This window comes from Phyllobates terribilis, unplaced genomic scaffold (genome assembly GCF_046119375.1).
Source record: "Phyllobates terribilis strain yellow unplaced genomic scaffold, ASM4611937v1 Scaffold_11__3_contigs__length_659146591, whole genome shotgun sequence".
NCBI lineage: Eukaryota > Metazoa > Chordata > Amphibia > Anura > Dendrobatidae > Phyllobates > Phyllobates terribilis.
Window position 1 is genome coordinate 435926730 of NW_027362771.1, and position 13577 is coordinate 435940306.

At 43.6% G+C, this 13577-nt stretch overlaps 1 protein-coding gene across 4 annotated transcripts in view; it reads left to right on the forward strand.

Annotated features, from left to right (window-relative positions):
* Window positions 1-13577, forward strand: part of AP3S2 (adaptor related protein complex 3 subunit sigma 2) — a 62839-nt gene that overhangs the window by 42934 nt on the left and 6328 nt on the right. For all 4 annotated transcript variants that reach the window (XM_073653221.1, XM_073653219.1, XM_073653222.1 and 1 more), the window contains one exon: window positions 7030-7137. In XM_073653221.1, coding sequence (XP_073509322.1) covers window positions 7030-7137 — 108 coding nt within the window. The remainder of the gene's footprint in view (window positions 1-7029; window positions 7138-13577) is intronic.

A 13577-nucleotide genomic window follows, 5' to 3' on the forward strand; every position in this document is an offset into this window, starting at 1 on the left:
TCCGTTATCGCTTCAGATAAAAATTGCTGACGTGTTTTCGTACTTTTCCTTGCATAATACAGTATTTTTCTCACATGACCTTACAATATAGTTTTATGGACTCTAATCCCAAGTTATTGCCTTAATAAAGTTAATCTGTTAAGAACTATATTTATTGTATTCATAAGACAAACTTTTATGTATATGATAATGTCTGCTAGAATAATCTCTGCAGTCTATATATGTCCTCTATACAGTTAGTGTAGTATATATGTCTTCCGTATGGTCACTGCAGTGTGTATGTACATATGTATGTATATATATATATATATATATATATATATATATATATATATATATATATATATATATATATATATATATACACACTGCTCAAAAAAATAAAGGGAACGCTCAAATAATATATCCTAGATCTGAATGAATGAAATATTCTCATTGAATACTTTGTTCTGTACAAAGTTGAATGTTCTGACAACAAAATCACACAAAAATCATCAATGGAAATGACATTTATTAACCAATTAAGACCTGGATTTGGAGTCACCCCCAAAATTAAAGTGGAAAAACACACTACAGGCTGATCCAACTTTGATGTAATGTCCTTAAAACAAATCAAAATGAGGCTCAGCATTGTGTGTGGCCTCCACGTGCCTGTATGACCTCCCTACAACACCTGGGCATGCTCCTGATGAGGTTGCGGATGGTCTCCTGTGGGATCTCCTCCCAGACCTGGACTAAAGCATCCGCCAACTCCTGGACAGTCTGTGGTGCAACGTGACGTTGGTGGATGGAGCGAGACTTGATGTCCCAGATGTGCTCAATCGGATTCAGGTCTGGGGAACGGGCGGCCCAGTCCATAGCTTCAATGCCTTCATCTTGCAGGAACTGCTGACACACTCCAGCCACATGAGGTCTGGCATTGTCTTGCATTAGGAGGAACCCAGGGCCAACCGCATCAGCATATGGTCTCACAAGGGGTCTGAGGATTTCATCTCGGTACCTAATGGCAGTCAGGCTGCCTCTGGTGAGCACATGGAGGGTTGTGCGGCCCTCCAAAGAAATGCCTCCCCACACCATTACTGACCCACTGCCAAACCAGTCATGCTGAAGGATGTTGCAGGCAGCAGATCGCTCTCCACGGCGTCTCCAGACTCTGTCACATGTGCTCAGTGTGAACCTGCTTTCATCTGTGAAGAGCACAGGGCGCCAGTGGCAACTTTGCCAATCCTGTTGTTCCTTGGCAAATGCCAAGCGTCCTGCACGGTGTTGGGCTGTGAGCACAACCCCCATCTGTGGACGTCGGGCCCTCAAACCACCCTCATGGAATCGGTTTCTAACTGTTTGTGCAGACACATGCACATTTGAGGCCTGCTGGAGGTCATTTTGCAGGGCTCTGGCAGTGCTCCTCCTTGCACAAAGACGGAGGTAGCGGTCCTGCTGCTGGGTTGTTGCCCTTCTACAGCCCCCTCCACGTCTCCTGGTGTACTGGCCTGTCTCCTGGTAGCGCCTCCAGCCTCTGGACACTACGCTGACAGACAAAGCAAATCTTCTTGCCACAGCTCGCATTGATGTGCCATCCTGGATGAGCTGCACTACCTGAGCAACTTCTGTGGGTTGTAGAGTCCGCCTCATGCTACCACGAGTGTGAAAGCACAACCAACATTCAAAAGTGACCAAAACATCAGCCAGAAAGCATTGGTACTGAGATGTGGCCTGTGGTCCCCACCTTCAGAACCACTCCTTTATTGAGGGTGTCTTGATAATTGCCAATAATTTCCATCTATTGTCTATTCCATTTGCACAACAGCATGTGAAACTGATTGTCAATCAGTGTTGCTTCCTAAGTGGACAGTTTGATTTCACAGAAGTTTGATTTACTTGGAGTTATATCCTGTTGTTTAAGTGTTCCCTTTATTTTTTTGAGCAGTGTATATATATATATATATATATATATATATATATATATATATATATATATATATATATATATATATATATATATATATATATATATATATATATATATATATATATATATATATATATATATATATATATATATATATATCTCCTCTATATGCTGTCTATATGTAAATACTCCACCTTCCAAATTATTATGAAAATGCTATTTTTATTAGATTTCCTAAATGGTGGATGCAAGTGCATCAGTATAATGTCCAAATCATCAACCGTTAGAGTATAAATCACATTTTATTGGACAAACCTCAGTTTCCAAACATTTTATAGATTGTAAAGAACTGAAACTGGTGATTTTGTTGAATTTGAAGCATAAAGAGGTCACATGTATTGAAATCAAAAGCATTTGCAATCAAAAACATATTAACATGTAACTTGGCCTGTTAATACTGGAGCCCTTCTTTGACGTCACCATCACAATTCTTGCATCCATTGAGCTTGTGAGGTTTTTGGATAGTTTCTGCTTGAATTTCTTTGCTGGATGTCAGAATATACCCCCAGAGCGGCCTCCTACCCTCATAGATCTTTTGCTTAAGGATACGCCAAAGGTTCTCAATAGGGTTGAGGTCAGGGGAGGATGGTGGTCACACCATGAGTTTCTCTCCTTTTTATGCCCAATGACTCAGAGGTATTCTTTGCAACATGAGATGGTGCATTGTCATGCATGAAAATTATTATTTTGCTATGGATGGCACGGTTCTTCTTTTTATACCATGGAAGAAAGTGGCCAGTCAGAAACTCTATATACTTTGCCGAGGTCATTTTCACAACTTAAGGTACCGTAAAGCAGCCTACCAGCTCTCTCCCTATGATTCTCACCTCACCTCACCTCCTTTCTGATGTCACAGCCTTGTTGGGTCATGGTGACCATCCACCAACCATTCACTTCTACATCCATCTGGACCATCCAGGGTTGCACGGCACTCATCCGTAAACAAGAGTGTTTTAAAATTAGTCTGGGCCCACTGTCATGTTTCTGCTTGTAAGGACTGTTTAGGGGTTGCCAAATAGTAGGTTTATACACAACTGCAAAGCTCTGGAGGCATCAGCAGGTTTATAATGGTATTTTAGCAGCTCCTTGCTTAATCCGATGAATTTGTCTGGCAGAGAGCTTCCTCATTATGCCTTTATCTGCACAAACCATCTGTGCTCTGATACTTTTACCATGCAATGGCTGCAGTCTATATACTTCTACTATGCAGTGGCTGCAGTCTATATACCTCTACCATGCAGTGGCTGCAGTCTATATACCTCTGCTGTACAATGGCTGCAGTCTATATACCTCTGCTGTGCAATGGCTGCAGCCTATATACTTCTGTTGTGCAATGGCTGCAGTCTATATACCTCTGCTGTACAATGGCTGCAGTCTATATACCTCTGCTGTACAATGGCTGCAGTCTATATACCTCTGCTGTGCAATGGCTGCAGTCTATATACCTCTGCTGTGCAATGGCTGCAGCCTGTATACCTCTGCTGTGCAATGGCTGCAGCCTGTTTACCTCTGCTGTGCAATGGCTGCAGCCTGTATACCTCTGCTGTGCAATGGCTGCAGCCTGTATACCTCTGCTGTGCAATGGCTGCAGCCTGTATACCTCTGCTGTGCAATGGCTGCAGCCTGTATACCTCTGCTGTGCAATGGCTGCAGCCTGTATACCTCTGCTGTGCAATGGCTGCAGCCTGTATACCTCTGCTGTGCAATGGCTGCAGCCTGTATACCTCTGCTGTGCAATGGCTGCAGCCTGTATACCTCTGCTGTGCAATGGCTGCAGCCTGTTTACCTCTGCTGTGCAATGGCTGCAGCCTGTTTACCTCTGCTGTGCAATGGCTGCAGCCTGTATACCTCTGCTGTGCAATGGCTGCAGCCTGTATACCTCTGCTGTGCAATGGCTGCAGCCTGTTTACCTCTGCTGTGCAATGGCTGCAGCCTGTTTACCTCTGCTGTGCAATGGCTGCAGCCTGTTTACCTCTGCTGTGCAATGGCTGCAGCCTGTTTACCTCTGCTGTGCAATGGCTGCAGCCTGTATACCTCTGCTGTGCAATGGCTGTATACTGGCTTCCTAATCTCCTGTAGTTGTTGTAGGTCTATGGGCTGTAAGAAGACCACCACCCATAGAAGTAATACAAGTGAATGGAAGTGCCTTGATATTAAAAAGCTGTCAATAGTTTAACTAACTGATTTCTTCCTGTTATCTAACCCTTCATACTTTCTGAATGCTACCGCTCAGTTATTGGTTATGAATTTTGACTATGACTCACATCAAATAATAAAAAAAAAAAAAAAAATCTACTAGCAAAAAATGTAGAAAAATATTTTGCACTAGCTCACAAATGTATTTGATATTCTAGAAATCCTGCAGGATCATGTGTTAATTTCCCCTGGATCCCTTCCCTTTTTGTCTGACTAATGAAGTATGGGGGTGGTGTTCATCTTCTTACAGAGGGCAGTGGGAGAGGCTCCTTCTGCAGTTGTTTCACAGTCAGACAGAGGAGAGGGAAAGGTCTGTTCTCCTGGGGGACACACTTTGGAATTTATACATTTCTCATCATTTATAATATGATGCACCCCATTCCTTTTATCCATTGTATTGAGGGAGGAGCTGTTAGGATTTTTTTGTGTGTATCCCATACTTACTAATTCTTTGAAGAAAAACATGACCTAATAATACCAGTGACTATTTGTTGTCTTGGGGAGCCTGAGGCCATGTTCACACACCGTGTTTTCATACTTAAAAGAAAAAGTTAGTACAGGCTTGGCTGTGCCACACAAAAAAAAAACGAACAGATTAGAAAGCAATCCAATGTATTATGGCTACAGCTCTGGTTAGTGCGGTCATGCATTCAGCACGTAGCCCGTTTCTCAGGTTGTCATTGATGTCACTGCACTTGGTATGGCTGGTAATTAAAAGGCTCAATATACTTCTAGTGTCTTATCAGGTACATCAAGTTCATCACCTTCATAGATCTATCATGTATGTCATGTACATCACCTTCAGGTTCCAATGATCTTTATACTATTCGCTGTACATTCTTTTATTTTTCTTTTACAATAGTGACTGACTTATGCCATTGTGTTCTAATACTGTGAATATGATGGTGGCTTCCATCAGTAAACACTTAATAAATTATATAAATTTAGATTATCAGATATGAGTTCTCACTTGGAATTTCAGCTTTGACCGCAAAGTGTAGCTAGAATAAGGAAGTTATATATTCTAAATGTGAAGATAAGTGGAAAAAATTAGGCAGTTGTATAACAATTAATGTGAGTGACCGCATAGTGAACCATTAGTAAGTAAATGGAGTGGTTGTCAAATACATAAAGCTGCAATCACACAGGGGTCTTCTGGATTGTGAATCCCAGCAGTATCTTAGATGATAAAGATGTTTTACTTGGACAACCCCTTTTTAAAGGCGTTTTCTAATGTTATTAAATTGCTTTAGTTAGACAGCATGAAAATAAGCAAGTTTACAATTATCTTACATAGTGTACAGCATGTTGCCAAGGAGACCGACCACCAGAGCCTGGCTGAGTATACGCTGTAGTTTTATTCCAGGCTTTGGAGTTAGAGGGGTTGTCTGAAACATAGCTGAATTTAATATGATTCCCTATTTAAAGCGAAAATACTAAGTACTTTTCGAATATGCTTAAAAAAAAAAATCCCTGCCCTTCCCTCTCTACTTTAAAGGGAACCTGTCACCAGAAAAAAATTCTATTAACCTGTAGATATGGGGTTAATCTGCAGGTTAATAGCGTTACTAACCTTCCCGGTGCCCGCAGTTAGCCAAATGCTGCGGGGAGAAAATTAACTTTTATTCCCCCTGGCAACGTTCTGGGGTCAGTCACGAGGACGGCGCCTGCGCTAACTGAACCACATCCCCGGCCCTGACTGACACTCCCTCTGCATTAGGGCCGGCTGTCAGTCATTGTGGGGGGACACGACTTCAGCCGCTGCTCTGTATAGAACCCGCGCCAGCGCCGCCCCCCTGACTGACATCGGAACGCTGTTGTGGGGAATAAAATTTATTTTCTCCTGGCAGGCGCTGGGCAGGTTAATAACACTATTAACCTGCAGATTAATCCCATATGTGCAGGTTAATAGCATTTTTTTTTTTTTTGGTGACAGGTTCCCTTTAACTTGCTATCGGTCTTTTTTTTTTTATTTTTACATCCCATGATATTTAATTTAAATATCCCAGCATGAACTGGGGATTCTCAAACGAGATGTCATCAGGGGACTGGTGCTGTGGTCACTGCCACAGCTGCTGTCTCCACCCTGAAATGGATCGTAGGGGAAGACTCTTTCAGGGACTTTGCTGTTTTCTGCTATACTGAGCGTGTGCTTGGTGTCAATACGGACACATGCTCCGTATGCTGCCCCTGATCGATGCTGTGTTACTTTCATTGCGCACTGACAGTGCGCTCCCTTGCTGGCTCGAAAGAGAAGTAACAAGCCTCTTAATATCCGGTGCGGGAGTGCACTGTCAGTACTCAATGTATATAACACAGAGGCGGCCAGGGATAGCATACCGAGATTCAATTGAAACGTTATCAAATGTAAGAAAAAAAATGATCGGAAGCTAGAACGGGAAGGATAGAATTGTTCTTAGTTTTTTACATGAAATAGAGAATCATAAATTCAGTTAGGTTTCAGACAACCTCTTTAATTCCTGAGATCCCATCTCTCTAGCCCATTGATTTCTATGCAGCATTCACCTCCCTTCCCCTTCATCACCTGACCTGTTATCAGTCTTGTAGAATCACAATCCCCTGGTCCCCTCTAGCACACAGCTTCCAAAGCAGTTCTCCTAATCATGGCTTTCACTTTACCCTTTCCATGTGCCTGTTCAAATATATATGCAAAAATACTGATAACTGTGTAGACTCGGAACAAACACTAGCTGCTGGCCAGAACTAGTAGGAGTGCCTGCCCCCCAAACAACAAGCAAGTAATGAGACTGGAGAGTTTTGTGCTGCTGAAAACACAACTTGAATAACCCTTTTAATGGTAAAGTATGATTTGCATCAGTGATTGTTTTATGCTTTACCTGCAGGTACATTATATATTACATGAAATGGTGATGGGTGGGATGGTTCTGGAAACAAATATGAATGAAGTTGTTGCCCAAGCTGAAGCCCAAAACAAATTGGAAAAATCAGAGGTAAGTTTCTATGAAGAACCACAAATACTTTTCATATTGCAATTATGGAATTAAAGCTGATTGTCCACCTTTGCGGACATTTTAAATGATTTTCCACCATTTTGTCTTGAACGGTTCTTTGTGTATTTTCACATTGAACTTTGATGTGGTCATAAATCAGCTGAGAAGAGTTCAGAAAAAGACCGGTAAGAGTTACAACCTCCATGTCAAACAATCCTAGTGCGCTGACTGACGTATTTTCAGATAACGCATTCTGCAGCCAGTGATAGAAGGCAAGCATTGCAAAATTTTTAATGAGAAACAATTGCAAAAATAATTTTTAGCCACAGTTACATGCATTTAAAGGCAACCTGCCACCTTATTCATGCTGCCCAAACTCCTGCAACATTAATCAAAGCCTGGCTGTACAATTGCCAGTGCTTCAGAGAAAATGGACTTTAAATATCTTCTCCCAGCTTTACTGTAGGTAATTAAGAAGTGTCTCGCCATAGGAGAGACCTGTCAATCAACTCTAGCAATGTTGTGAAGAGCCGGCCAGGGGTGGAGCCGGACTAGTGTTGTCTCTGCCTTTGGTCTCCAGGTGATTGACAGGTCTCTCCCATATCGAGACACATCTCAATCACCTGCAGCGGCACTGGAAAAAGCTGGCCAGAGACAGCCCTGGACTGATCCTGTCTCTGTTTTCTCTGAAACTCTAGAGTGTTTCAGAGAGGGATACACCTGCCTGCCCAGCGGTTTGGGCAGCATGAATCAGGCGACAGGTGGACATTCCATTTAATAATAAAGTGCCAACACTTTATATTAGCCAGAAAAGGTGTTTAGATATTGGCTTTGTGTTGCTTGGCTTTGCTATGTGTTGAGATGACATGTAGCCCTAAATAATAGAGGGAATAGCATGAATCATCTTTCCACTGGACATAAAATACAAGCACTGTGTCATAATCAGCTTGTTGCCGAGATTTAGTAATAGGACTTTTAAAAATAGCAAATTACTTTTCCAGTTATTTCAATTTTGTTACATTTCACTATGCATATTACACATTTGTGAGCAATATACAGAAGATATGTTTGATATCTTCAGTGAGATCTCCTGCTGCATTACTCCATGTCATGTCTATGGGATGGGCCAGATCTCTGGGTATTGTGAGACTCGGTAGTGGTACTAGGGAAAGTTCATGACTTCTCTTTCTGGAATCTGCTGGAATTTGACTTCCATTATCTATAAGGGACTTTAGAGATAAATCTACTTCCGTAGATAATGTGTCATCACGGACAGCAGAATAAAACACATTCTGCATATTTTATGAAGGCTGTGTGTTCAGGTAGTGTCAAATAATTCATTGTCCTTATCTGCATTTATTCAATTACCGTATTTTTCGGACTATAAAACGCACCGGACCATAAGACGCACCTAGGTTTTAGAGGAGGAAAAAAAATAAATAAAAATGTAAGCAAAAAATGTGGTCATGATGCACTTTTAAGAGGGAGAGGGTCTTCTGCTGACACTGGTATAAGGTAATGTCCCCCAATTCTGACAATATCCCCCATCCTGGTATATATGCCGCCCCCTTCCTTTTATATGTGGTCCCCATCCCCATCCTGGTATGCCTGGCATCCCTCCATCCTGGTATGCATGGCACCCCTCATCCTTATCCTGGTATGCATGGCATCCCTCATACCTATCCTGATATGCATGGCACCCATCATCCCTGTCCTGTTATGCATGGCACCCCTCATCCCTGTCCTGGTATGCATGGCATCCCTCATCCTTATCCTGGTATTCATGGCACCCCTCATACCTATCCTGATATGCATGGCACCCATCATCCCTGTCCTGGTATGCATGGCACCCCTCATCCCTGTCCTGGCATGCATGGCACCCCTCATCCCTGTCCTGGCATGCATGACACCCCTCATCCCTGTCCTGGCATGCATGACACCCCTCATCCCTGTCCTGGTATGCATGACACCCCTCATCCCTGTCCTGGTATGCATGGCACCCCTATTCCCTGTCCTGGTATGCATGGCACCCCTAATCCCTGTCCTGGTATGCATGGCACCCCTAATCCCTGTCCTGGTATGCATGGCACCCCTAATCCCTGTCCTGGTATGCATGGCACCCCTCATCCCTGTCCTGGTATGCATGGCACCCCTCATCCCTGTCCTGGTATGCATGGCACCCCTCATCCCTGTCCTGGTATGCATGGCACCCCTCATCCCTGTCCTGGTATGCATGGCACCCCTCATCCCTGTCCTGGTATGCATGGCACCCCTCATCCCTGTCCTGGTATGCATGGCACCCCTCATCCCTGTCCTGGTATGCATGGCACCCCTCATCCCTGTCCTGGTATGCATGGCACCCCTCATCCCTGTCCTGGTATGCATGGCACCCCTAATCCCTGTCCTGGTATGCTTGGCACCCCTAATCCCCATCAGGCTGCACATTAAAAAAAAAAATAAACACTCATACTCACCTCTCTTCTCTCCTCTAGTGCTGCGTCCGGTCTGCCTGCGCTGATCTCTCCATGTGAGCCGATCATGACGTCACTGCCATGCGCGGCTCAAAAGGAGAGATCAGCTGCCGAAAGTCACTGCTCCCCACGCCGGGTCTGTGTGCGCGAGGAGCAGTGACTACACTCTCCTTCATAGCCGGTACACAGCGGAGCCGCGCTGCGGCTGCTACTGCTGCCGGCTATCTCTTGTGCCTGCTCATTAAAGGGCATGAATATTCACCCCCTCCCCACGCCCATGGGCGTGGAGAGAGGTTGAATATTCATGCCTTTAACGGAGGGCACAGGAGATAGCCGGCAGCAGCCGCAGCATGGCTACACTGTATACCGCTATTAAGGAGCATGAATATTCAGTGCTCCCCATGCCTCATGGGCATGGAGAGCAGTGAATGTTCATTTTCTTTAGCAGCGGGGACAGTGTAGGCTGCTGCGGGCGGCTGCTGCCTCCTGTGCCCCGCTCCTCCACCGATACTGCTCCCCCCACACCACACATAAATATACACCCCCCAACATTCGGACCATAAGACGCACCCTCCATTTTCCTCCAAAATTTTGGAGGAAAAAAGTGTGTCTTATGGTCCGAAAAATTCTGTATTTATGAAAAGTTTGGTTATATCATTGTGTATTGTATCATTAACTTCTGGTACAATTTACTCTATTCTATTCTTCATGACGCACATTAACAGTGCCTTGATTATAAGACTTTGCTTGTCAGACGCAGCTCTCTATGTGGATATTATAGCTCGGAGATCCCTGACTTTTTATTTTTGTGAACCTTTTTTTGTAAAATTAAACACATTATATACCTGCAGTCATAGTGCTAACCTACAGGTAAATATATTTTCAAATATATGTGGCTGTTAGATATGATGTTTGGTTCCAGGAAGAACATAGAATATAACTTTATCTGCAGCCGCTCACTTCCAGGCTAGTGGACGACATCGGCAGCATTGAGCAGTCAGTGCTTTCTACACAGTGAGCGCGCTGTAATCGCTCTTCTTGAAACAAAGGAAGAAAGAAGTATGTAAATGCTATGGGATCACCATATGAAAAAAGCTTTTTTACAAATAACAAAGAAACGGTGACACAGGATGCAAAGAATGAAACATTAAAAAGCCAGTCAGCCATATATATATAAATGAATGGAAAAACTATATTAAGGCTAACATCTTGCTCCTTTAGTGATAGCCTGCTCTGCACATATGTTGCATGCAAGATGTCATACAAGGGGCTGGGAGAGTTATTGCAGTGTGCTTACTGATCACAGCGCTGGTGCTGCACCTGAAGGCAAACAGCTGCAGGGAGAATACACAGGAACTTAATTTTCGCCCTGCAGCCAAACATAACATTAGTCTGTCGAATATTTTTGAAAAGACTATCACTAGAGCTGCAGGTTAATACCATTTTTTTCTGATAACTGGTTCCTTTTAATCTTGAGAGTGACATTCCAATATAAGAAGGGTTATTCAGCCACATGAAGTAATAAACCAAAAAAGTGGATGTCAAAAGAGCAAAGTGAAATATTAAAACCGTTGATGGATCCTTGTTGATAGGTCTTAATAAAGCTATAAGTTTCATTTTACACGACGCCATCTGGCCTAATTTGGGAAGCCACATGTTGGAGCTTTTATACCCATGTTACCTATTAGCCTTAGATGTTTACAGATTATAGACCCTCTCTATACAGGGGCCATGAATTGTACATATGTAGTGTATGTGTCATGGTGGTAACTTGCATGCATTCCCGCTGCCGTTCTACTTACTGCGTTTGCCGCTCTGCTAGGCCGCCCTGCTGAGTCCATGCAGCATTTCCAACTCTACCGCATATCCCTGTTGTATCCACATGGCTATAGGTCAGCGCGGCCACATCCTGTAGAAATTTAACCCTGATGTGTCCTGCAGGGTTTGGATTCCCCGGCCAATCACCATCAAGCAGGGGCTATATTAGGCTGCGCCCCCTTCCACACCTTTGCCTGAGCTTAGATTCCAGTTTGCATGTAGTTCCTGTCGAGGTGTTCTGTTGTTTATACCTCTCATTACTGACCCGACTTGTGTTCTCGTCCTGTCTGTTCTCTCCGCTACTGACCCATTTTGGCTTTGTATCCTGAACCTGAGCTGCCTGTCTCGACCCCGAACCGTCTGACAACGCTTCTGTCTCACCCCTCTGTGCCTCGCATACCTGCTGTGACCCATGGGTCAGCTGCTGCAGGCCCAGGCACTTCCCTGGAGTGGCACCTGGTGGCTATCCTGTGGCCCAAACAAATACTCACCATCTGAGGCGCTAGTGAAGACCAGGTAGCCACTTAGTCACCGCCCCTCCAGGGTAAGTTCGGCCAGTGGACTAGGGTCCAAACCCACCAGCATTACAGCATGTACAGTTAGGTCCATATATATTTGGACAGAGACTACATTTTTCTAATTTTGGTTCTAGACATTACCACAATGAATTTTAAACAAAGTAAGTCAGATGCAGTTGAAGTTCAGACTTTCAGCTTTCATTTGAGGGTATCCATATTAAAATTGGATGAAGGGTTTAGGAGTTTCAGCTCCTTAACATGTGCCACCCTGTTTTTAAAGGGACCAAAAGTAATTGGACAATTGACTCCAAGGCTTTTTCATGGACAGGTGTGGGCAATCCCTTTGTTATGTCATTCTCAATTAAGCAGATAAAAGGCCTGGCATTGATTTGAGGTGTGATGCTTGCATTTGGAAGGTTTTGCTGTGATGAAACATGCAGTCAAAGGAGCTCTCCATGCAGGTGAAACAAGCCATCCTTAAGCTGCAAAAACAGAAAAAACCCATCCTAGAAATTGCTACAATATTAGGAGTGGCAAAATCTACAGTTTGGTACATCCTGAGAAAGAAAGAAAGCACTGGTGAACTCATCAGTGCAAAAAGACCTGGGCGCCCACGGAAGACAACAGTGGTGGATGATCGCAGAATAATCTCCATGGTGAAGAGAAACCCCTTCACAACAGCCAACCAAGTGAACAACACTCTCCAGGAGGTAGGTGTATCAATATCCAATCTACCATAAAGAGAAGACTGCATGAAAGTAAATACAGAGGGTTCACTGCACGGTGCAAGCCACTCATAAGCATCAAGAATAAAAAGGCTAGACTGGACTTTGCTAAAAAACATCTAAAAAAGCCAGCACAGTTCTGGAAGAACATTGGACAGATGAAACCAAGATCAACCTCTACCAGAATGTTGGAAAGAGAAAAGTATGGCGAAGGCGTGGTACAGCTCATGATCCAAAGCATACCACATCATCTGTAAAACATGGCGGAGGCAGTGTGATTGCTTGGGCATGCATGGTTGCCAGTGGCACTGGGTCACTAGTGTTTATTGATGATGTGACACAGGACAGAAGCAGCCAAATGAATTCTGATGTATTCAGAGCCATACTGTGTGCTCAGATCCAGCCAAATGCAGCCAAACTGATTGGTCGTCGTTTCATACTACAGATGGACAATGACCCAAAACATAAAGCCAAAGCAACCCAGGAGTTTATTAAAGCAAAGAAGTGGAATATTCTTGAATGGTCAAGTCAGTCACCTGATCTCAACCCAATTGAGCATGCATTTCACTTGTTAAAGATTAAACTTCAGACAGAAAGGCCCACAAACAAACAGCAACTGAAAACCACCACAGTGAAGGCCTGGCAGAGCATCAAAAAGGAGGAAACACAGCGTCTGGTGATGTCCATGAGTTCAAGACTTCAGGCAGTCATTGCCAACAAAGGGTTTTCAACCAAGTACTAGAAATTAAATAATTGTAAATAAAATGTTAATCTGTCCAATTACTTTTGGTCCCTTTAAAAACAGGGTGGCACATGTTAAGGAGCTAAAACTCCTAAATCCTTCATCCAATTTTAATGCGGATACCCTCAAATGAAAGCTGAAAGTCTGAACTTCAACTGCATCTGAA